This window comes from Cyclopterus lumpus, chromosome 4, assembly GCF_009769545.1.
Source record: "Cyclopterus lumpus isolate fCycLum1 chromosome 4, fCycLum1.pri, whole genome shotgun sequence".
NCBI classification, from domain to species: domain Eukaryota; kingdom Metazoa; phylum Chordata; class Actinopteri; order Perciformes; family Cyclopteridae; genus Cyclopterus; species Cyclopterus lumpus.
Genome location: NC_046969.1, coordinates 13972783 through 13998024, shown reverse-complemented (window position 1 = coordinate 13998024; position 25242 = coordinate 13972783). Strand labels below are relative to the sequence as shown.

General features: G+C 38.9%; 1 protein-coding gene across 1 annotated transcript in view; it reads right to left on the bottom strand.

The window, feature by feature from the left end:
- The window catches only part of LOC117730105 (cAMP-specific 3',5'-cyclic phosphodiesterase 4C-like), an 81971-nt gene that overhangs the window by 53037 nt on the left and 3692 nt on the right, over positions 1-25242 (bottom strand). The window contains exons 2-3 of the mRNA XM_034531631.1: positions 21292-21342; positions 15319-15521 (exon numbers count right to left, since the gene is read on the bottom strand). Coding sequence (XP_034387522.1) covers positions 15319-15521; positions 21292-21306 — 218 coding nt within the window. The 5' untranslated portion in view covers positions 21307-21342. The remainder of the gene's footprint in view (positions 1-15318; positions 15522-21291; positions 21343-25242) is intronic.

Sequence of the window (25242 nt, the reverse complement as noted above, 5' to 3'; positions counted from 1 at the left end):
ATACATTTGATAGTTGCTGCTTAAGATTGATGTCATGACTCGTTCGTCATATTTTGCTGTCCACGTTCAGTGTTGACAGGCAATTATGATGCTAAAGATAATAACGCTGAATATGTCGGACAAAAGCATCCATACAGCAGTCATCTACACAAAATCTTTCTATCGCCTCGCATATTTCCTAATGAAGGTTGAGTGTGCTCTGAGGACAAACAAACAAACAAACAAGGTCACAATAAAGGCTGTCGCCTTGCTGAAAGTCATTTTAAAAAGAAAAAAAACGTAACCATAGCAGTCGTGTTATTGTTACAGGTAAATACACCTTCTGAGTGACTTCTAGCAGCCACGTGTAACTCATCTGAGCAATTAGCCTGAAGTACACAAACCTTTGTGTAACATGCATCCATAACATATGCTCTCCATATTATATATCTTACGAAATAACACCCTTGTCTGCAGCTTCTCAGCATTATTGTGTAAGATCAAGCCATCATCATCGTATATCCAAACATATGGTTCAACAAGAATCATGATATATACTGAGAAGAAATGTCAAATAAGATACAGTTGACTGGTCATATATATGTTCATAACTAATATGGTACAACACACTACCATACTAAACTATATTACATGTTTTGCTGACAAGCTACGGTATAGTTTAACTATACTGTATATTAGAACAGGGGCTGTAACTTGCTCTTCAACTGGTTTATCTGACCTTAACTCTTGGTTAAGGTTTGCTCTGAGGATGAATGACCTAGAACAAGAACCATTAAAGGTTTCTTCCTACAGCATCAGATCCAACTGTCTGTACGGATCTACTGCATCTCCTAGGCAACTAGGAGCTCCTCAATAGCAAACAGTATGTTGTTTTCAAACAGGTTGTCTGATGGGGCTCTCTCAAGGCTTGGTGACCTTGCATGCATCTGGTGCTGCAGCCAGTTAAACACTGCAGATTGGAAGATAATTAACCCAGAGAAAAATAATAAATTATGAAGGAACCACTAAATATACAACATTTTGTCTTGTCCTATACAATGAAATGCTACAAGATGGCATATGGACTTGAATTTATACAGCGCCCTCCTTGTCTTTTGTCCATTTGTAAGAATGTACCCATTCATACTGATGGCAGCGGCTGCTACGCAAGGTTCCAACCTGGCCAGCAGAATCTAATCTATATGCTCATTCTCACACACACACACACACACACACACACACGCACGCACCACTGCTGCAATAAGACTGTGATCTGTGTCAGAATGCCTTGTTAAAAATCTGCTGTAAAAGTTATAATACTAAAGGGAAATTCTGAATATTATTTCAAAAAATTAATAAATTACACTCATGTTACCCCCCATTCTAATCATCTGGTCACCCTGTCAGCATTTCTGTTCTGTACAAAAAATAATGTATTTTCTAACAAAACTGTACGACTTGTAAATGTGATGTTCTGTTGTCTTGGTAAGACAATTGGCTGATGTCTTTACTTGTATCAATCCCTATCTATCTCATGTTAAACCACAAAGAGGAGATTAATCCCACCACTATCGTTATAGCTCCTGACCAGCAGCCCGGGGCTCCACAAAAACACATCGCCTGGTGAGAAGAGAAAGGCGGGCCTAAAAAAAAAAACGAGGAAAGCCTGCACTGACAAAGCCTCTTAATCGATAATGTTCACAGGGATTCAGTGGCACAGCAAGCAGAATTTATTATTTGTTTTCCTACGGGGCTTTCAAAAAATATCTAATAAGAAAATAATTTATTGCTGTTGCCGTCTATCCTCCTGTCATGTAATACCTAAAGTTGTCAGAAACAAAAGGACATATTCAAACAACTGCTGTTCTCTGTACAATTAGCAGATTTTTGTTTTGCATAATATTGAGTAAGATTCTTTTTAATTGTGGGTACAACAATCCTTGAGAAAAGGTAGCCTACAATCCCAATAGTTAAACACTGGGATTTACAATTCAAATATATTTATTGCAGAAAGACCAAAAAATTAATAATTCATTGTCCTACAACAATGTTACTCAACTTTGGGTGCCGAGCGGCCCGTCAACCATTTCCTAACTAAAAATACTTATTGTAAAGTGCATAAAAAAGCATAAAAATAGACTATAGTAGAGCTTGTTTATCAAAACTACCAGGGGAGGCCTCCTGTCATTTTGAAAAAGTGGCCCCCGTGCACAGCGAGTTGGGTGTCCCTGTCCTACAGCTTGTAAAAAGGTCAAATGTCAACCATGAACTGGGCTTTGTTAAGATGAAGTCACTTTTAATCATTATTTCTTCCAGCTTCAACTCAAAAGAATGGACATGTTTGATTTGCTGTTGTTTTATCATCATTGAGACCACAATTTGTTTTATTTAGAAACTGCATATGTTCCTCACTGCTGGGAGGTGGAATGTTTCAACACCGGAGAGTGAGGAAAGTAGCACCACGATGTGTTGCTAAAGCTGAGGAGTGTCCACATGTCCAATCTGCTTCGGTTACCATCCCATTACACCGCACTTCATTTACGCTTCATGATTGCTCACCAGCAGCACTGAGCAGAGCTTGACAGGTGGTCAAGTTAAAATGTCATAAGAAATATATGTTTTGCAAATTTACAGTATATCTGAGCTTTTCCAATCCTTATGAAGTAGTTGTGAAGATGAGAGAACAACAGGGAGGGTCGGTCTAAATCCAAGTTAAGTCCAAGTGAACACAATAACAAGATATGAAACCTGAAACCTAAATTTGTGCCATTGAAGCTTCCAACATCCAACAACAGAGTAAATCAAAAATAATGCTGAATAATTTACAAAGGCAGCATCTTTGGAGCTGGTATCTTGTTTATCTAACTCATTGTCTTAGTCTTGTGTGCTGTTTTCGATCGATCGAATTTCACCTTTTATTATATCTTCAGTGTCGACACTCTATTCATTGATATATATATATATATAGTAAGGCTTAAGCATCTATTCACAAGACGCCACAGAGGAACAAAGGGAATACGTGGATGAGAATAACCTTTGACAGTGCTGGTTGATATTGTTTTGAACAGAAGACCACATGTTTGGCTGAGACTTTATGGCTTAATCAGCAAAAGATCAGAACATTAGGGACTTCTCAGCCTTTTGGGAAATCAATTTGTATTCCATTGGCAATTTATCTCCCAAGAAATACCATGAAATGTGGAGGCTATTTTTCTTCACTTGACAGCTGTAACATTAACAGGAAAAGGTTTCTATATCAATCATATTTGTTAATTGGTATGCAATGAGTTTATGAACATTGTCAAACCCTTACAGAGGCACTGGAAACATTGCAGTGAAGATTGTGCATTCGTAGAAAGACTTTCCGTCATCTTACTTGGCTATAATTTTATTCTGAGAGGGAAGACGATATTTTCAGTTTATAATGCTTTAATTTTAAAAAAATGTCACAAAACTTTAATTTAGCATGAAGTTAAAGTGGTTTTAATTGCCAAAATCTCAGGGTGGTGAAGTCAAATGTGTCCAGTTTAAGAAACATATAAATCACAAATGATCTGTCCAGAAAACAAACGTACGAGTTGTGTTTGTGTTCATTTAATACAGAAACGTAAGTGAGCATTGACCCAGCTGGTTTTCAGCAGATCTAATCCAACATCATTCAAATGCAAACAGTATTTGCATTTGAACAAGAAGCATATATGAATGTCATTTTCATTCCTAACGTTTTATGTTGAAAATCCAGCCAATTGGACACATTGTTTATCATTGGGTTAAACTGATGATAAAATTGATACGGAACATTTATAACAAACAGATGTCAAGTTAACTCACAAATCTATGTTACTGCAGCTAATACCCTCCCCGATATTTAGCATTTCAAGCACTCTCTAGTTCAACTAATTGTGAACAAGGAGCATAACCACAGCTTGTGCCACACCACCTGCTACTGTTTGCTCATTATGGGATGGATATTCAGCCATGGATTCAACATACCAGCTGTTGGCACTCCAGTTTACCATTTTGATCATTGGAAATTTGGATTCTGATGTCATGCTTGTCTGAACTCAAATACTGTATTTTAAAATGATTTTGGTTGGTGTAGAATATTCTCCTCCTAAACCGAAATGTAAAATATACAACTTAAAATCACACGTGACTTGTGTTTAGAGTTTCAAAGTCTATTTCTATGTATGATTGGCCAGTGGTCTCCATGTTACTTTCCTTAAATCTGATCAACAGTATCTCAAGAGGGGGACACAACCCTGCCTTCCTTTTACAGCACCAGTTTGGGATTCAGGCTGTTTCGGTGGGTGTATTTAAAAAAAACTAATCTTGCCTAATGCAGCTTTAATTTTGTTAGGAATAAATGGAGACACAAATTCTTACTTTAATCAATTATAACAGTCTCTTGAGGCAAAGGGTGTCAGTTTGATGGCTGTTAGTGCAAAGCAAACATCACAGGCCTACTGTGAAATGAAACTGAGAATACAACACAGACTTGTTCTGTACCACCTGACACATACACTGTAACATAGACCTTAGCTGTGCTACATTAAGTATTTTTAAAGTATTTCAGTAACATTGTGAGTTATTAGTTTAACTAGTGCAGTGCATGTTCGGGGCGTGGCCGGCCTTTTTGGGAAAGACCAATTATTTTGCTTTGTTTAGCTGACATTAGCCAGCAATATTTCTGTGACAAAGCCTGACATTAATTTGGAGATAAAACATTTAACATTGGTGAGAAATAATCCTGATGAAGGTGGTAAGGAAACAGACAGTGAGCTGCAGTGTTGGTGAGTGATAACAAATGGTATAGCCTCTTTAGCTTAATCGTTGTTGTGACTTATACTATAGGCTAAATGACCTATGTAAATCCTCGAGGCAAACTGCAAGGTATTGTACGTACGGTCAAGCCTTAGGCCATATAATTGAGTCCAGTCAGTTATAATCAAGATATTAATAAATTGATCTGGTTAAAATGGCAGCCTGGTCGAACCTGCACTGTTTGGACATGAATCATCCCTCGATTATCTTTAACCACTTCGCGTGGTTTCCAGTGCAACATATTAAGACGCTCACATTCACACCTACGGACAGTTAAGAGTCATCAATTAATCTAAGCTGCATGTCTTTGGACTGTGGGAGGAAGCCGGAGAACCAGGAGAGAACCTACGCGGGGAGAACATGCAATCTTCACACACTCCTGCCTCCTCTTGCTTTGAGGCCACTGTGCTAGCCACTAAACCACTAAACTCATGGCTCGATGACTCCAGGATGTGAAGAAGAGTTTGGTTGTAACGATGGTATACAGCATCAGTGAACTGCAGTCAATGAGCTACGGCCTGTAAAGCCCCGCTGCACATACACGCTTGACTCAGTGAGCGCTGTTCTCTTTATATTATATATGCTTAAATATTGAACAATATTGAACGTGTACAAATAGCACCAATTTTTACACTGCACTCACTTGAATGCAAAACAATACACCCGTCAAGTGTGAGGTAGATCAGATGAACGATCCTCAGGATAGTCAAAGAACACACAAACAGAGATTCCTTGCTTTCTAGTTAGAAGTAGCACTGGACAGCCTTACATTGTTTCAGCATGTTGGATGATAGCCACACACTAACTGGGTCAAACACAGTTCTTTTTACTCAACAATAAGCGGATTAAGATAATGGATGGATGGATGGATTTTTAAGCAGTAACTTACTCGCAAAGGACTAACAAGTACAAGTGTACAACTTGTACGTTTCCATCTCTTTCTACTGTATATGGCAGAGGTATTCAATTTATGAAACTTCTGAAGGGGTGACGTACTGGGATGGCAACTGCAGTACAACTATTACTGTTCTCTTAACTGTATTACTATGACATATTTTACATAGCAGGCCAAGAGGTATTTTAAGAACATTTATCATGCAAAACTGCAATGATAAATACAAAATAAAACAGAACCTTTTTTTCCTTGCACGATCACTCATTCCTTGGTTTCTAAACAAAGCAGAATCCGCTCTGCCTCCGCGTTGTCCAGATGATATGCTGGCAAAGGCTGATGATGACGAATCCTAAATATAAATCATTCGTATTTTGTGTATGTGTGTGATACGTGTGTAGTATTGTTATAATATTAGTTTTCCCAGTCAGCACAATATAGTCAAAAGTCAGAGTGTAGGGCAAATTCATACCAGCGTACTTTCTATACCTTTACTTTTTCGACACCTAGATGATTTATTGTCTCCACCACGACCTCTTTAGTGTCTGAAAATGAAACTGAAGGAGACAAGACAAGACAAGATGGCCACGCTATCCTTCTTAATAAGAGGAATCTGTACAGAGATACCATTCGACTCAACACACCAACAGATCTGCATCGACATGATGAATCACAGCCATTATGCCTTCCGCCTCCTGTTTGCTCTTGGAAGGGATCTGTTGTCCTGGCTTCTAATATTAACAGTCAAACTAAAGCAATTACAAATATTACAGTTTATATTATTGTTTCTGTGTGAGGTGGAGAGATGGGGGGAAAAGGTGAAGATGACTAAGATGGTGCCAACAAGCAAGTGGAGATTATCTCCAAAATAGCTGCATTTGAATACGTTGCTGATGTGGCTCACAGTACCAGATATTGCTGTCAGTGTACATAATGTTGTTAGTCTTACCAATTTATTAAATTCACTGAGCATTGTTTGGTAATTTATCGAGGTTTATCGAGAGCAACAGTTGATTTCTCGGATCTTTTGTAACTTGACTGAATCTGTGGGCATTGAATATACATGGAGAAGAAGTGCTTTACTCATCTCTTGTAGTGCTCCATCACCAAGCTATTATTGGTGTGTTGCTGCCAGATGGATCAGAAACCGCATTTGCTGTTGTGATTGTTTGCTACTCATAAATACATGGCACGTCACCCCACAACCCACAATACTGCAGATAAGGGAGAAAAAAAGCCTTTGGCTTTTTCCAAATATTAACAATGAGCTCAGTTAGGATTAGAGGCTTCCCCTTCCCCAAATTACCCATTTATACAAACTCATTCATTTCCCAACTACATGCCGGGTTTAATTAGTCAAATTATACTTCTTAATCCCTAATAATCCTTTTGATTTAGAAGCAGTGAATGCCACAGTACGGCACCCAGGGACCAGCTCCAGTGTAAAGGAAATAACAGGAATATTTATAAAACCAAACATATGTGTATGTCGGTATGAAATGGACACGGAGAGCAAGCAGTCATCCACAGTGACTAAGAATGAACCGCCTAGTTGTGCCATTTGTATACAATTCACTTTCTCTCTTGTTAGTGGGATGCTACTGGAGAGATAATAAAAGACATTCTTGACATTACAGATAGTGTCTCATTATTTTTTAATTTCCTGTTTATTTGGCTTCAAATTCATAATTAATTGTCACAGGCTTCATGGCAAATTCCACTGCGGGCCTGTAAGTGCCAATTTTCCTACTGTCTATAGTTTGCATTTGGCATTTCTGTATGCTGTCTTCCAATATGAAACGATAAAAGGAATAACATTAGCAAATGTCTTGTTTCCTGACACTCATTTTCATTCCCAAGAGCCAATGTCAGTGAGGTCAAGACATTGTCGAACTGGTATTGCGTCGTCTGATCCCCGTATTACGCAAACTGTCCCATAAAAGCCAGTTTGAGATGGGGTCAATTTTAATTGTGTGGTTTGAGTTACAAAAAAGAAGGATATTAAGTGGACCTTAGAATTGTGATTCAGGTCAAGAATGAATCTCCATGCTTAAGTCTAAGGGCAGGCAATTGGAAGAAAATAACAGTTTCAGGAAGCAATTTGTTATGTTATCCGTCGGCGTACAGTATGGAACATGCAGAACCAATTTCCTTTCCCCGATCAGACAGAGCTCTTTGTAGCAGCATGGGGTGGCTTTTTATTATGGTTTCCAATGAGCATATTTTTATTAATTTTGTTGCTGCTTTTGCGTTGCTGATTGACTCATATGTTTCCGGTCTGTGTGTCTTGGGTTTAAGCAGAAGTGCCTTTAAAGCATTGAGTATAATATGTTGCAGTAAGCTTCCCCAGATATGAATCCAAACCCGCCCAACCTGCAGGTCGACAGATGATAATGCTAACTTTGCTAACCGTTAGCTAATGCAACCCATTCGTTAACATTATACTTCTTCTAAAATTATATAATTATTATATAAATAAAGAAATTAAAAAGGTACTAATTTACTGCAGAGCAAAATAACATTATAACATTGAGGCTTAGTCCAGGCGACTCACATATTGCAAACTCTGTCTGATCGAGTATGTATTTTTTTCAAACTTACCATATCAAATGAAATACAGTTTACTCTCTTTGCTTCAAAAGTAATTACTTTGAGGTTACGTAAAAGTGAGAGTCTGCACACAGCATTTGTGCTTCAATATTGTACGAGTCATGTTTCTACTAGCGTGGGTTCTCTCCGGGTTCTCTGGGCTCAGGTTAATTGATGACTAAATTGTCCGTAGGTGTGAATGGTTGTCTGTCTCTATATGCGCCCTGAGATAGTCTGGCGAACTGTTCAGGGTGGACCCTGCCTTGCCCAATGTGAGCTGGGACCGACTCCAGCCCCCCCACACGCCCTAAATAGGATAAGCAGTTGTGGATAATGGATGGATGGATGTTTCTACTGACATTTACAATGTATAGCTTTAAGGTCATTTATTTTTCAATGTGAACATTTATTCTATTAAATGATAACAGCATCAGAGCCCATTAAACATCTCATCATGAGTAAAATCCACAAACAAGTTTATCAAGCAGGCAACGACAGCAGTTTCCAAGAAATGCCTGACCCGTTTCTGCCACGGGCATCTGGTCTGCTGGGTAATGAGTAAACGCTGTAAATTCTGCACAAGTCTTACGATCAGCCGGTGGCATTTAAATGCACATAGAGCAAGAAGGCAATATGCATTTATTAAATGAATGTGGCTTTACATCACAGCTATGTGTCTAGTTTCAAACACTTTTAATATGTATGTGAGGCTGAAGATTCTTCAAAATAAATAAATTATAGAAGGCTCAGTGAAACGCTATGCAGTATTTGCAAAAAGAAATAGAGAAGGAAATAGCTGCACATTCATCATGTGTCACATTATACTTTCTTTTTTATCAAACCATTCTCATTCCACAAAAATAAATAAAAGAGGACTGAACCACAACACAATGGCAGTTGCCTAAGGATTATAGACACATGGGAACTGCATTGGCAGAATCCATCAGCAGCCTTTATTTTCACTGGACAACATCACTGTGGTCCCATTACATGGTCTCTATTAAGTATTGCAACTGGATAAAAGCAACAACTGAAATATAAAGGGCAACTCGTGCAGCTAAATGCATGAACCACAACTACACTACCTTTCAATAATCCTCCCTCAGCAAACTGACAATACGACATGCTTTTGTGTGTTTTGTTAATATGAAATTGGTTAGATAACATTCAGTTTTTCTGAAACTCTAATAACCTAGTGGGGAACCCTTTATGTGATTATCCCTGAAAAGCAGATGGGCTCCATAGCAACTGGTGTCATTTTTTCTCCATCCCGGCGTACGAAGGGCTTTTGTAGCAGGCCGTTCCTGTTTCAAGTTGACCATCACACTTTACTTTCTCACTACTCGCGGCCACTTGTATTACATGACCACACTGCAGACATAACAACATGAGAACATCCTGTAGCTGAAAGACCACCAGTTCATTCCCTTTAAGAGATATTAAAAGACATTACTAGTAACGTGTTGTTACGTGTACTTGAGCATGAAATGTAAATCGCTATTTGATAAATCATTGTGATTCATCCAGGAACGAAGCCTCAGTCTATACCAATGCCTGAGAGGCACTTTACTTTGTAGTGTCAGTTTTTCAGACTCACTCTGTGACATTTAGCAGCCTGTCAGTGCTCCCCAGGTGCACATACAGCATACAGAAATGGATGCAGATTAAGTGAAGTGAAAACTATGAACATCTGAAGATATACAAAGACAGGTTGTTTAACTCTGCAATACAATTCAATTATTTCTTAACATAATGTCAAAACAACTAGATGCTGCTCAAAAACTGAACTTCCTCAACCTATCGTAGTAAATTCTATTGGGTAAATAAAATAAATAAAAATAGATCAAAAACAGAACTTCCTTGGCAAACTAGCTTCAATTCTACCAGAGAAAATGGGATCCCAAATTGCAAAGGATATCACAGGATACATTGTATAGGGGTTTGGTTGACTCAGCTTTGCAGACATATGTATTCAAGCAAGAGTACACAACCAAAGAAATGCAATGGAGAGAGGCCGAGGCTGCGGCTGCACTACCGTGCAAGAGGATATGGCCGGAGGGGACCATGGGAATCAGAAGATTGCGCACAATGCATCTTGGTACATTATCATACTAATATGAGCAATCAGAATAATGGACAAATTGTAGTTTAGAAAATAAATAAATAATGGTATAAATGAAGCGTAATAGTGCCATTGGTTTTACACATTACACTGGAAACATAGGGACAACGGTCATCACTGTTCATTACGATACCCCCCAAAAGGTCTAAAGCAGCAGCAACAACAACAACTCTGTGTAAACTGCAAAGGTAGTAAACAGAGGAAGAAGATAAACACACATTGGACATCAAAATACATTTGTAGGAACCATCTTAATGGAAATAAACGACCACTTGCAGATCCAAGCAAGCAGCTCAGATAAGTCTAACCGATCAAACTAGACAAGCCAGAAGAGGTGTTTACTGTCTATTTTAAAGCATGTATAAATTACAAGAGGAAGTGAAGGAGAGATTTCCCTGTGTTAGCCGAAGACAAGTGCTGTCAAGTCTACAAATACCCGTCCACATCCAGGTTCATCTTAATAAGAACCATACACAAACCAAATGCTGTATAAGACCATAGAGTGTATATAACAAGTGGACGTAGTCATCGTGACGTCACTTTGTGGATTGCAGTTTTGAAGCCTTGAGTTCGGCATTTTGTCTCCATCACCATCTTGAACATATACAAGCAGTGAATAAAGGTGACCATATGGACTGCGGAGGAGTGGCTCAGGGATGCCTACAGGTATCACACAATATTACTTTTCCTCTAGATGGGATCCTAATTTACAGAATGGACATCATAGAGTATTGAAGAAAAAATGTATACTAAGCAATTAAGAGCATACACTACATTGTTTGATAAGGTAATAAATCCAGTGCGAAGGAGGGTCATTTTCTCATACTTCCATACAATCAAGCAGAGGAGTCTGCCCCCTGCAATTGCATTCTCCCTTTCTCTATTTTTTCTGTTTTCAAAATCTTCAATTCCAAAAGCCAGGCTGTTTTGTCAAATTAAGAGCTATAAAATAATACAAAAGCCAGGAAAGGTACAAACATCAGCCATCAAGCTCCTCCTTAGCAGTGCTTGAGTGAAGCAGAAGCCCAACTAATGAAGTTTACAGAGCGGTTTAATGTTAGCGTTACCATCACTCACATCGCCATAATCCCTTAAAGTGCATGGAGTTATATAAAGCCCACCCTGAAATACAGGGAGGATCCCTCTGCAAGAGAGACCCACTCAATCACAGTGTGTTATTTTATGGGCTCTTAATCTAAAACACCTGCCAGAGCCATGACTTAACAGCCTTTCTTTATTTTTTTAGAGAATCTGATTAATTTAATTAATCAAGAGAACTAATTATTCTTTTATTGCATGCTTTCTGAACTTAGTAAGTAACAGGTGCTTTCATAGTTTCGTCCCCAAGGACACAGGTTATTTGGGGGCAATTTATTCCTCAACAATCTCAGCAAATATATTGATCTCTGTTCCAAATTTCAGGAAACATCCTAAAGTTTCATCAGACACCAAATTTGATAATACATAGAAGATAACAATTTAAAAAGATTTAACAAAATGTATCTATACATGCATTACTTCAGCTATAAAATGATATTGTCCCTTATTTTATTAAGACATTTAACAGAATATAAGTGCCGACATACAGAATATATAGGATGATGTCAACAGGTTTGCTCTCTGACTTGGAAGCTATTAAGCAACATTTAAGCTGAATATTAACATAACATGAATGTTGACAAGATAAGAAACTGGCTGAGAAATAAAACAGATTCCTGACCATCAAAGAGTTATTTAAATGTATAGTATTCTATTAACTGACAGTGAGAAACTCTTGCAATCTAATTGAACTGCGTTGCTACAGCCTTATGAATAATTATTAGATATTTAAATGACCAGTGTTCATCAACCCCCTGACATGCATCGTCTGTTCATGCAGGGTGAAGAGGTTTTGGTGGAAAGCTATGGAGGCCGAGGCATCTTGTAACTATGAATATCATTGACATCTATACGTTAGCCACAGCACTCCTAGACAGTGGTGTCATCTCAACAGGGTATAGGGTAAAGTAGATTGGAAATGTTTGGTGGTAATTTATAGTTTTTAAATGTTAATTTAAGTTAATTTATTTTATTTAATGAGGTACAAATCACGGATTACTGTCAAACTATAAATACAATTGATTATGTGGGCTATTAAGCAGACTTATGATATATAAATATATATATCTTTGTCATTCTTATGAGACTTTGTCATAACCTGGATTTAACGTCATGTTTTAATCCTTCTAAATTATCAAATTAATGCACCCTTCCTGCATTATCAAGATGTCACGAGGGGACGGTGAGCTTCTCTCACGTTTAACGATCAATCAATGATTGCCTCGTTAGTCCGTCAGAAGTTTGGGACTTTTCCTCCATACCGCTATATGGACGTTAGGCATAAAGTCGTCATGGCATAAAGTCATATCCCGCTACGTGTCTTCAGAAAGCGAATTTAAAGTGAACAACTAAGCCGATTTAAAATGTGACGAGGAGACTCTCCTGAGGGGGGATTGGTTACCGTTTCTGTGTGGAGGGCCAGGACATTCGGGGCTTCTTCAGCCCGGGTCGCAGCTTCTCCAGGGTCCGGTTGCGACACAGGTAGCGCTCGGTGTCCGAGTTGAAGCGCTGTTTGATCCGTATGTGAGTCCTGGGTTGCCGCCACAGATGCTTGGGCGGCTTGGCGAGCCCCGCTCCCTCTCTGCTCAGCGTGATAACGTTGACCTCCATTTTCTACTTGTTTACTGTTGTTTGCTTGTCTTCAGGACGAGTTTTGAAAGGAGTTTGGAGAATGAAGAAGGGCGTCGAGAAACGGGCTGTCTGCGAGTTTGAGGGGGAAACCCCGCGCTTCACACCGTTAAAGGACAGAGAGCTGCGCGCGCGGCATGGTGCTGCGCTGCTGTCCACACGCCGGAGTGCTGAAACGACTTTCAGCCTCTCAGTCAGTACCAACTCATTCTAGTCTCTCTCTCTCTCCCTCTTCCTCTTCTCTCCCTCTTCTCCGTCTCCCTCCCTCTTCCTCTTCTCTCACTCTTCTCTCTTTCCCCCCCTCTCATATTCTCTCTCCCTCTCCCTCCTTCTTCCCTCCCTCTTCTCTCCCTCTTCTCTCTCCCCCCACTCTTCCTCTTCTCTCTCTTCCTCCCTCCCTCTTCATTTTCTCTTCCTCTTCCCCAGCTTCATCTTCTCTCCCTATTCTCTCTTTCCCTCACCTCTCCTATTCTCTACTTCCCATGGAGTCTTGATTAATGAAATTAAAACAAACTGTCTGACAATCAAGTATAATCATGTCCAGATTTCAGAGTCGTATAAAACAAATTTAGTTGTGTAAAATTGATTTTACATGGGGCCAGGACCCACTAGTGGGTGATGATTTACTGCCACATGGTTAGATTCAATTCAAAAAACAATTTTGGTAATCTCATAAGTAAGTTATTTTTTATATCTAGCATTTATAGCATATCGTTTCAAACAAAGTATGACTCCAATTACGAGTTTGCATGACATTACATTTAAATGACATGTAAAATGATGCTTTTAGCGAAAGTGACTTTCAATCATACACCAGCAGCTAAGGGAGCAATTCAGGGTTAAGTGTCTTGCTCAAGGACACATCGACTAGGGCCGTGAGAGGGGATTGAACCGCCGATCCTCTGATTGAAAGACGGACCTGCTAACCACTGACCCAGAGATTAAACATCACCGTGAGGGCGAATTGCATTTAGTAGACCATATTAGCTATATCTCTCATTGGTAACAAACTATAAGAGTCAAATTGTAGTTATAGTAGTATGTATTACTTTACGTAATTTTAATTTAAGATTTTGTTAACATTTGGTCATCATGAGATTTAGTTTATTGTCCAGTACTGCTTGTTTTAATTGGCTAACGTATGTTTTGTAGCCTGCAGTACTTTCGATACTTGCTGGAATCTCTGGCTTCATGACATGAATTCAAAAATATTCAGCTTCCTTGGCATGACAGGAAAGGACCACAGCCACCAAGTCACCAAGCCTATGGGCTGCATAGCAAATACACTGTTCATTCAAAAGGGGGTTTCACTCTAATACAAATAATAATGTAATATTTTATAATAATTATATTATGTTTACCTTATAATCATTAATGTCTGGACAGCACACACATACATGTTGAAGATTGTACACTTTAAATAAAACAAAGAAGACTACAGTAATGCGGAGAAACGAAAAAACACACAAACACACACACACACACACACACACACAACCTTTTACTGAAAAACCTCTTTCTGTTGCTGCAATTATCAGGTATTTTGAAAAACTGCTCTGTCCCTCAGAAAGCTTCAGTTGTCCAGACTGAAAACCTGCTGTTTCCAGTGTCCACCTGGACTGAAACCAAACACTGAGATACAAGAAAGAGAAACAGAACTAGCTAATGAGCAGAGGTAACTCTGCCCGCTGACCTTAGAGAGAGGAAGGGAGAAAGTAAGAACAAAAGAAAGAGGGCCTGCATTGTCAGAAAAAAATTGTAATTACTGGATTTCTCAGGCTTTTGACCTATTTGTTGCTTATTTTCCATCAACCAAATGTCCTCTCCTGGTCATTGTTGAGCTGGAAGCCAATCATTTGCCAGAGTGACGCAGGCCAACAGGTGTTCCAAATCAAAAGTAAACACACCAGAACAACTACTCATAAGATGAATAACCAAAACAACAAAGCACCCATCCTTTTCATTAAATATATGCATGTACATCAACAAGCAGCATCTAAAAATCTCTCCAAACACGTAGAATTGCTAACAGTCACCAGAATTCTAAAAACACAAGAAGATAACAGCAAGAGCACTTCTATGAAATGAAAGAAAACACATACAAACACACAATGCAAAGCCACAATAGCAGCTTTCATTCTGTTTGATAGAAAGAAAGAAGAGCGTATGTGTGTGTGTCACTGACCTGTGCTCACCATGACTGGCCAGTGCTCGGCTGTACAGCACTTCCAGTCGGTCCAGAGGCAGGACGAGTGTTGCAGACAGCCGCCGGTTGTCATATGGGCGCTCCTGAGAAGAGTGTCTCCTCCATAGAGGAGGCAGCATCAGCGGCCCAGAGAAACGCCGTCGCACCGCCTGGTGGACTGCAGGCTTAGACTCCCGACGACCCTGCACCCCAAGAGGAAGGGAGAGAAACACACGTGTAATAAACATCAGAGACATCAATGCAAAAGACAGCCAGACATTTTTAAACAGTCTACACCACGGTCAGATGACTTAACGTCACCAACACGATGCTAATGTTGTCCGCCATTGTATTCTGAACTACAAAAAAAACTACCTCAGATAAAGAAAAGTGCAACTAAGTCGGAATTCCAAGTTGGAAACCTGTCAAGATCCATCCAGCCCGAGTTCGCCTCCATAAATAAACCTGACTTCACAGCAACATGGCGGCACACATTGAATCGTAAGCAGAATATCATTTCATAAATCTTAACTTCATGTCGTGATTGTGTTGTGAAAAGTGCTGTAACAACCTTGTAGCTGCCATTTCTGTTTCCAATCAGTTGATTTGTGATTTGTTGAAGTCTTTGTTAGTCTACAGGACTGTCCTATACATTTTCAGGAATGCTTTTAAAGACTGCGTGTGACATTTTGGACGATCTGTCACGGGACGCAGCAACACGCTGCCTTGGCGCATGCCCCCATACCTGACCCTGTCACGGGCCTAAGGTGAGCCTGTGTATTTCTCAGTTGCCACCAATGCCTCCAACAAGGGAAATAGAAAAGTGTTGTGCAGTGCAAGTCACTTGACTTTTATGAAGACAGTGACAGGAACTGCAAATGGCATACACCAAGCTCTGATGAACCCTCTGAAAAAGCATGAACTGGATATTAAACACATTCTCGGTGGATGCAGCAGATGATGGCACTGTCAACTTTGGAAAACACCACCCTGTTATTGAGCAGTGCCAACAATCTGATTCTAGAAGCTAATTGCACAGCTTACATATATTTAATAACACCTGCAAGCCTGCCTGCGACCAGCTGTCACTGGATATTGAGTCACATGTTGTTAAGACCTACATCATATCGTGTGAGGAAAGAGCTGTTAGAATCAGTCAAGAGCAGCAAAAAAATGTCCATGGAAAATAAGCAGTGGTGAGTCACGATGCCCCTCTAGTCCTCTTTTGCATTCGTTGTTTGTTGTTTTAGGTTTTTTGCTGTAACGGTCTAAATAGGGATTTCTGTGATCACGTAGTTTTTGGTTTATTCACATAAGCTTACATAATGATACAAATAATATTTAGCTACATACTAAATGGAATATACAAATTATTTGCCTTTCCAATTTAATAACATGAATATTCAACATCATACCACACTGCCCCCCCCCCACTCCCCCGGTATAATTTACAACATACTGTACAGTAAGTGTATCATTATAGATATGTTTCATACAATATTATAGACACACAATGTACCCACCAAGTATGCTGTGCACTTCAAGTAAACAAATGATTTAGAACTCATTAATAAAACATTAGACTTGAGACTTTAATGTCCCACCGAAATTGAGAAATATTATCCAAAGAGTTGTAATTAGCATATGTTTGCAAAGCATCGCAGTTGATGAACAAATATATTATGTATGACTTATAGTTCAAATGAATAAGAGTCCTGCCATAAAAAACTAAATGCTGGAATAAATTAGCTGTTTCAATTTTAAACAGTTTAACGAATAACTCAATAATAAACTCATGTATTAGTGCACAGACGTGTGGCATCGGCCCTGTGGGTAAAGCAGGCGTAGCACAAACACTTTTCACATCTGACACTAAGCAAGTTGTTTGTTTTTCTCCTTCTCTAGTCATTAAATTGGCTGTTTTTGCATGTTCACCTGCAAATCCATTTCATGTCCTTCGATGCACCGTAACTGCAGATTGCAGTGGTCAAAGACGACAACTGAAGAGACAGCAACGTTGTCCGGTTGACAAACATCATCACTATCACGATGACTTCTACTAAAAGAGTCAAATGAGATTGAGGTGGCCCCAAAAATCCATGTTCATTTGGGCCCCAGGAGCTCAAAGCATTTGTTTCTATATCATGTAAACAGTCTCTCCTGGAAGACGTTCATAGTGTTGCACTTAGTTGTTCACATGAAGAGTGATTGAAATAGTTGTGTAAAGCAAGAAGCTAGAATGAGAAGTACAAACCCTGCTTACTTTTTCACTTCCACACAGCTAGCCAAGTACGGTGTGAAGTGGGTGTAAATGTCAAATTTTTTACATAAAAGAAATATAAATTGTATAACATATGTGACCTCAGTTTGGCAGGTTTCGTTAGTGGTCATTGAGTTAGGATTGTTTTGTCAGGACACAATGAAACATACGAGGATGTTTCGATGCATGTTCACCGTCTTCTTTTTCATCAAGTTTATAATCTCCCTGTCTGAAGTCTTCTTTGTTTTTTTTACACCATTACAACAAGAATATCAGTTTAATCTTCCACTCCAAATACAGAAACCAGGTCTCTCGTTCGCATGACATTTAAAAAAATCAGCTTTCTGGAGTATCTAACCATAACCTGGTTGCGGGATCTTTTTCTTTTTTTAACTCCACCACTTGTATACTAAACTGTTTCTGTGATACTTTATATTTCTATGTATTGCAGCACACTGCTGTTTTGCAAGCACATTGACATTTTGCAGGTTTGACATTTTCACCTGACAACCACAAAATATGACTTAAAGCAGCACCTTTCAATTTGCTTCAACATGTTGTTTTTGGTTGTTTCTTATCTGGGTGATGAATTCCTCCCACCAATCAGCAGCAGAGAGGGAAAAGCTGGTTGCCTTATCACCTGTCCGATCTCCTGCTATGCCACAAACAGGAAGTGAGAATGAGATGGAGGGACAGCAGGTGCTCTGACACTAAAGATACAATCAGCTGATGGGACTCGTCCTCGTCACACTCTCTCCCAATGTGCTTGTCGTATTTTCAAGACACAGTAGGAATCAAAACCAAACCTCAACTGCATCAGTGTTCAAGTCACGTAGTAGCGGCTCATCGCAGCTCAAATGTTTCACGTGACAATAATAAGAAAGCAACGACTAAAACCGTAAACTGCTAACGTGCTGAACTGAGATGGAGACCATGGTAAAAATAGAACCTGCTTAGCATAAATATGTTACCATTGTCATTGTGCACATGATAGCATGCTGCCTCAAAGTGTTGCTAGCATTGCTATTGTTGATATATATTATACTGAATGAACTGAACTAATATAATACATACGCTGGACTTTCTGTGTTTATAATGCAAATACTGGAGCTGCATAGTGAATGTAACCAGGGGGACACATATTATTGTATTTAACATTTTCAATCAGCTGCTTCACACCTTCGTCACCAAGCTTAGCAACTGACTACTAGTTTTAGATTTGAGCTTTTGTCTGTCCTTTGCAATAGGCAGATCTGTTGTAAATAGCTGTGGGCCTGTTCCATTGCAAGGAAAGAATAGTAAAAGAATATAAAGCCACAAAGTGATTACACAAAGATTTGCAAATAACAAGTTCTTATCGCAGCAATATGTGAACCTCGTTGGTCAGAAATGTGCTTTATTGCACCTGAAACCACACCGGAAACTGATGTCACTGTCGTACTGATACAACCTAGAGTACATGAAAAAAACAAGATGTGCACTAAGTAACATTTAGGTATTAAGAAACAGGAGAATCACCTCCTTTCAATGCACTGTTGCATCATCATGTAACACACTGCTGCAGAAAATAAAGTTTGAGTTCAGTAGTAGCTTCTCTAGCAAGTCTCATTCTTAAATTTCTATCCGTTATGATAGTTTTGTTTTATTTTTCATCTTGGATTTATGATCCGATAAATCTTGCTCTCTGCTGATTCTGTCTCTCAGGTCTTTGATCTGATTTTTGCAAATACGTTAATTAGCCTGTTGTGTAAATGTGTCAATTTCCCTCAACTGCAATTAATTAAAGATCCTCGGAATTTGGCTGTAGACACCTTCCACCAATCCTCGTACTTTTCTTGCATAAGGAGCAACGGGGGGTTTAGTGTCTTGCTCAAGGACACTTCGACATGCAACTATGGGGAGAACGGGGATCGAACCGGCTACCTTGAGGTTGTGGGACGACCACTCTCCCCACTCTGATGGTGTTTCAGCTCATCAGCAGAGCGGGCCGCTTATTATTTAGCATCTGCAAATGTTCTGTTCTGGGGCTAGTAGCTGTGTACTCCCTCCACTGTAGGTGTTCAGCTGTCTTTGTAAATATAGAAGAGGAAAGATATCACTGTGGAGGATTAAAGCCATCCTTAGGTATTAGTGTGCATGTTAAGTGCTAACAGTGCAGCTCCAACATCTTTCTGCTCTGACCAACATAAAACAGTTCAACGCCACAGGTATCCAACAATCACCTGTAAGCATATATTTATATTCCCACGCATAAAACACAGGTATACATATGCTTACAGATAAAAGACATTGCACACTGCAGGTTGTGACTGTTAACAGCGTGATGATATAATCAGAGAGCCTTTTACAGACATCATGAAATCTACAAGATATCTGTATTCTTAATTGGAAAAATGAATATTAATTCATCCGAATGGTGAGAGGAGCGCCGCTGGATAAGCCTTCCCAATGTGTGAGTGATTCGTGACATGTGAGCGCATAACAGCGGACATCCAGAAGCAGTCTGTTCCCCTAATGCCGAGCCAAAAACATTCACCTGCATGTATAATGACACCCGGGGGTGCAAAGGGTATGATTAGCGTCGCTCCATAAATAGAGCTAGTCTTCAATCAACCCTCTGTTTCTCTCTGTGGGTGTGCGTGTGCATGATTAACTCTGCAGAATGTTTCATGGAAGATGGAAGTTATGCACTCAAGAACGTCTCTTCTGACACAGTCACGGCTAAAGCTGTGCAGTTTAATGTTATATGTGCCAGTTCAGTTTCCTAACCTTGTCTGTGATAATAAATATAAAAGGCTGAGACAGAAATAAAGAAAAGTAAGCATTTTGTTTACTTTCTGACAAGCATTTTATTCCTTTTAATTTCCTTCCAATCTTTACCATGTGATTGATTGAGATATTTCGTGGATATGTTCATGCAAATTTTGTTTTTATGTACTTCAGAGCTTCAATGAATAATTTAGTTGCAGTAAAACATCTTCTTGTAGACATGAGCGGTTGCATTTGCTCTGCAGCTCAGACAACAAGGCACGGACACTGAGGCCATGTCCACAGAGAGGGGATTATTTCAGCGTTCTCTTTTCCACAGGAAATATTGTCAGATGTTTTTTTCACAGTAAAGGCAACTTTCTTAAAACATGCTCCTTTTGTGTGAGGACAGTGAAAATAGTTCTGACTTCAGATCACTGACTTGTGCTTTGTTGGCAGCTTGAGAAGTTAAAGAATACTGGCAGGAATCTGACAGAAGCAGGATACTTATATTAACGTCTACTTTGTCCTAACTTCTAGTGTTTGCTTGTGTCCCTTTTAGAGGTTCATATGATAATATGTTAATATGCCCTTTACAATTAAATTAATCAAAGGATCTTTTAAGCATTATTTAGTTAAAGAAAATAATTAAAAGCCATTTTAAAATGCCTCTAACTTTTAAAAAACAACTGACGAGACTCTGACTAGGTTATGATCAGACACTCCTTGTGAGTGTGTATGCGTGTGTGAGTGTGTGTGTGTGTGTGTGCGTGTTTGTGTGTGTGTGTGTCCATATGTCTTTATTAACATCAAAGAAAGCTCTGAAGTAAAGATAAACTTTTATGGCCGTGAGGTAATCAAAGTCCAAAGCCAGTTATCTTTAATCAGAGAGACACGTAGGTAGGAGGGGTGTGTGTGTGTGTGTGTGTGTGTGTGTGTGTGTGTGTGTAAGTCACCTTACTTACCTCAAGCCAAGACATGGATGCTTGTTGTTTGTAGCCACAGCGATACAGTAGCTGAAACCAACAAAAACAAAGAGAGGTGGTTTTATAATGACATTGTTTTGTCGGAGGATATTACAACAAGTGGGACACAATGAAGTATTCTCATAAAACAAGTTTGTCTAATGTGACAAGATGAACAGAAACTTTATTTTTGCTCAATGACAATTTAATCCAGAGATTTCTGGCATTCAAAAGTAATTTTCCTGCCCAAACCATAATCATAAATCAAATTAATCACAAGACAAATAGAAAATAAGTAGCATAAAAAGTAAGAACGAGGGGCTGTTATACATAAGAAGAAGAAAAAGGCCTATGAAAAATAAAGATTAATGAGATTCTCATCTATAAAGTATTCATGTGACTCATCAACACCACCTGGCATTGCCAAGTGCTCAGTGATGGCGGATGGATCGATGAGCATGCTACAGGCTTCACGGAGGCTAATAAGACAGAAAAAACCACAGCCAGAAAAAAACCATGACAAAGCACTTTTATTACTTTGATGAGCTGATTTGTTTCAAGTCACGCACACAGACTGCTCAGCCCACAAGATGCCGGGGCAAAACAAAATGTAACACAATAAACAGAAATCATTACAATAACTCGATAACAGGGACAAAAGATGCTGTTGTGGCGTTCAAAGGCAAATTAAAAAAAGAGGACACTCTGAAGTGCTCCATATGAGGGACAATAAATCATAAAAGGGTTAATTGACAGCACTGATAGAGTGCCTTTGGCCTGAGATTAGTACAAAGTGGTTTACAATAGATTATACATTGAGGCCTGTGTCTATTAAGGACACCGAGGAACCTGGTGAGAGTTTACATGTAATTGTAGAAATGTATTTAACGTGTGTCTGTATATGCATCTTTTTTAATTATGAGGTAAGTGTATATATATATATATATATATATATATATATATATATATATATATATATATATATATATATATATATACACACACTCACATCATAATTAAAAAAAGATTTATTTATACATATATATATATTTACAGACAATATAATAATGGAACATTATTGTGGGGGAACGAGGGACTGTTCACACACGCACACACACACAGACACACACACACACACCTTCTTCCTGATCTACACTTCTGGTTTGTAACAGCAGGCGTTGTGGTAAGAATAAGTCTCTCACACCCGAGTCGAGATAAACCGGATGGCAGTCACAGATAACATGACCCGACAGTTTTCACAGTAGTTCAGGATTCGTTGTGTTAATTTATCAACACTTCACGGGGTATTTGTGTTGGTGTCACAGCTCTCATCACATTACTCTACTCTGGACTCCAAATTTGACTTTATTTCCGCTAGTTATAGCCTCTTGCAGCTCCAGGGGAACACGATATGAGGAGCTGAAAGACGGATTTGTTCGGTTTATGAGCTTTATTTCCTGCCGTTAGGTCAATGAAGTGTCATGAATTATTAAACTTCCCTTTGGGGCATACTAGTTGATTGAGTTTTATTCTCAAACATAAAAGAATCAACATGGAAACCTTCGACTACTTCACACTTAGAATCCCAAACTGTCAACTATATCAAGTTATCAGACATTAATCGTAAAGAGAACATTCTCCAAATGTACACTAATGCTCTGTGTGCTTCTTTCCGGTGTATATTAATGTGTATACCAATAAATATACATCATTTATCAACATTAAGGCTGCATTGTGTTGTTTAATTTGAAGGACTTGTTGGATAAATCCCACCTTTATTGAGATAATTATGATCAGTTTTAGTCAAAACAGTTTTTAAGAGATGTTGATTCAACTAGTTTATGGTGTTTTTATCCTGAAAGATGTGTCTAATGTTTTGTCTACGCCCATTTACATCAATGAGGACTGTTTTCAATTAATTAAACTCTATTGATACGACGTTGTAGACAAAAAATATCCTAATTAATAGGTCTGAACTGTGAGAATATAAAACAGGCTTGTGCACAATACATTTTATTCTACATTACTTTTATCAGATTTAAAAAAAGACCATACATACATTCAACGTTGGGATTAAGAGGCACATTTGTGCCTGACCTCAGGTCTCAGACTTGTGATATCTTCATATGACTAATGCAATTTTTGAGTTCCTACCTACCTTAAGGTGCATCTTGGCTGCTTCCTCCTCACAAACAAAATTGTGTTGCCTTTTTGCATTCTGTGACCTTTCTTCAATTGGCAGCTGCTAAAGCCTTCAGTCTCAGAACATATTAGAAAGTTTATTAGTTTTATTAAAAAGGCAGTGTCGCATTGTTGTTGTTATATGTCTTTGCTACTCATCACTCTCCTTTTGCTGCTTTAAGAAAACATTTATGTCTCCATGGAAAAGCTGCCATTTTCATTCTGGAGCAGATCCCAGCCTGTACTTTAAAGGTTTTTCATATTTGAAATGTGGAATTACCCATTTAACGTGAAAAAGGATGTAGTGTTTACATGCACAATCTTATGAAAGTGACAGGAAAGTACAGAAGCAGTATGTGACAAACTGCTTTCGGGCCACAACAACTCCTCTATTACATACACAGTTTTGTGTATTTTGTCAAACATGTTTCTCATTATTGTCTATCCCGACTTTTGTGATGCGCAATATCCATTCATCATCAAATCTATCTCTCGATCTAGAAACAATAAAATCAATGATGACTGAATTCCACTAAACTGCTTTTGTTTCAGGGTGCTGGTATTGTTCATGCTGGCTCATCATGGTGTACTGGGCCACTTGAATAGAACTGAGCCCTTGTGAATAGTGTGCAAAGAGAAACTGAGCTTTTCCAACTTTAGAGTTAAGTCCCAGAGTATTTTTTCCATTATGAAGTCCCATTTAAAAATGACCTGTCAACGATGTGTTACAATCACATACTGTATGTGTCTGTTATGGCCACTAACTTTAATTATTCCCATTTTTTTTCTGACGAATCCTGTTTTGACTGTTTGGTGGACGGGTCTAAACACTTTAAGACTGAGAGTCTCGGTCACTGTTGCTATGGAAGAGTGTGGTAGCAAATTCAAAGCACTTCATCGTCCAATTTGTGCAGGCGCCATTGTTGCAGAATGAATCCAAAATTAAATATATTTTAGCTGCATTTTTATTTCAGTTTTCTGAAGATATTGTCTTTGGCCAATAGCAGCGCCCAAAACAGTATTTTAGGCTATGTGATGGAATTTCTTGTTCAAAGTCTACCATCAACTTTTTATCAAATGACCACATATTTTAGTTGTTAATCTTTTGGACTGATGGTTCAACCAGGATAGTTTCATGCCGATATGAGTCAAAGAAATACTCCAACTGTGAGTCACGTAACATTGTGTATGGGGAAATGAATGGGACTTTTACTTTTACTTTTAAGAACCAGTGGTGTCCAACATAGTGCCGCCCACTTCACAACTCTATGACAAGTCAAACTGTCTGCTCTAAAAAAGGCCTACTATTTAAATGTCAGATTTAGAGGATTGTGCAGGTAAGACATCTCACTGAGAGCTTTCTAACAAACATGTATTCTTTCTCATGTCTTTTGAAACCCACTGTATTTTGTAGTTACTTTGTTTGCCTCGTCCGCTTTCAGGCTCTCTCGTGGACCAGGAAAACCTCTGGACCCTTTAATCTTCACTACAGTCCGCCAAACCTTTGTTGATGCTTGTCCCAGTTTCAAGATGCCTTTTGACAGCACCGGCCGCAGTGCAGCTACATTTCTGATACATTATGGTCAGTTTCTTTGTAAGGCTACCTTTCACTTCTCATAGTAATGAGAGCCTGCTTCCTCTTTGCCGCAAGCTGACATTTAAGGACGAAGAGTTTCTTTGGAGTGTTCCTCCAAAGAGCCATCATTAATGTTGTCATTGATTTTTCTGCAAAGACAACTGATAACGTCTGATTAAGGGCCTAATTGGTAA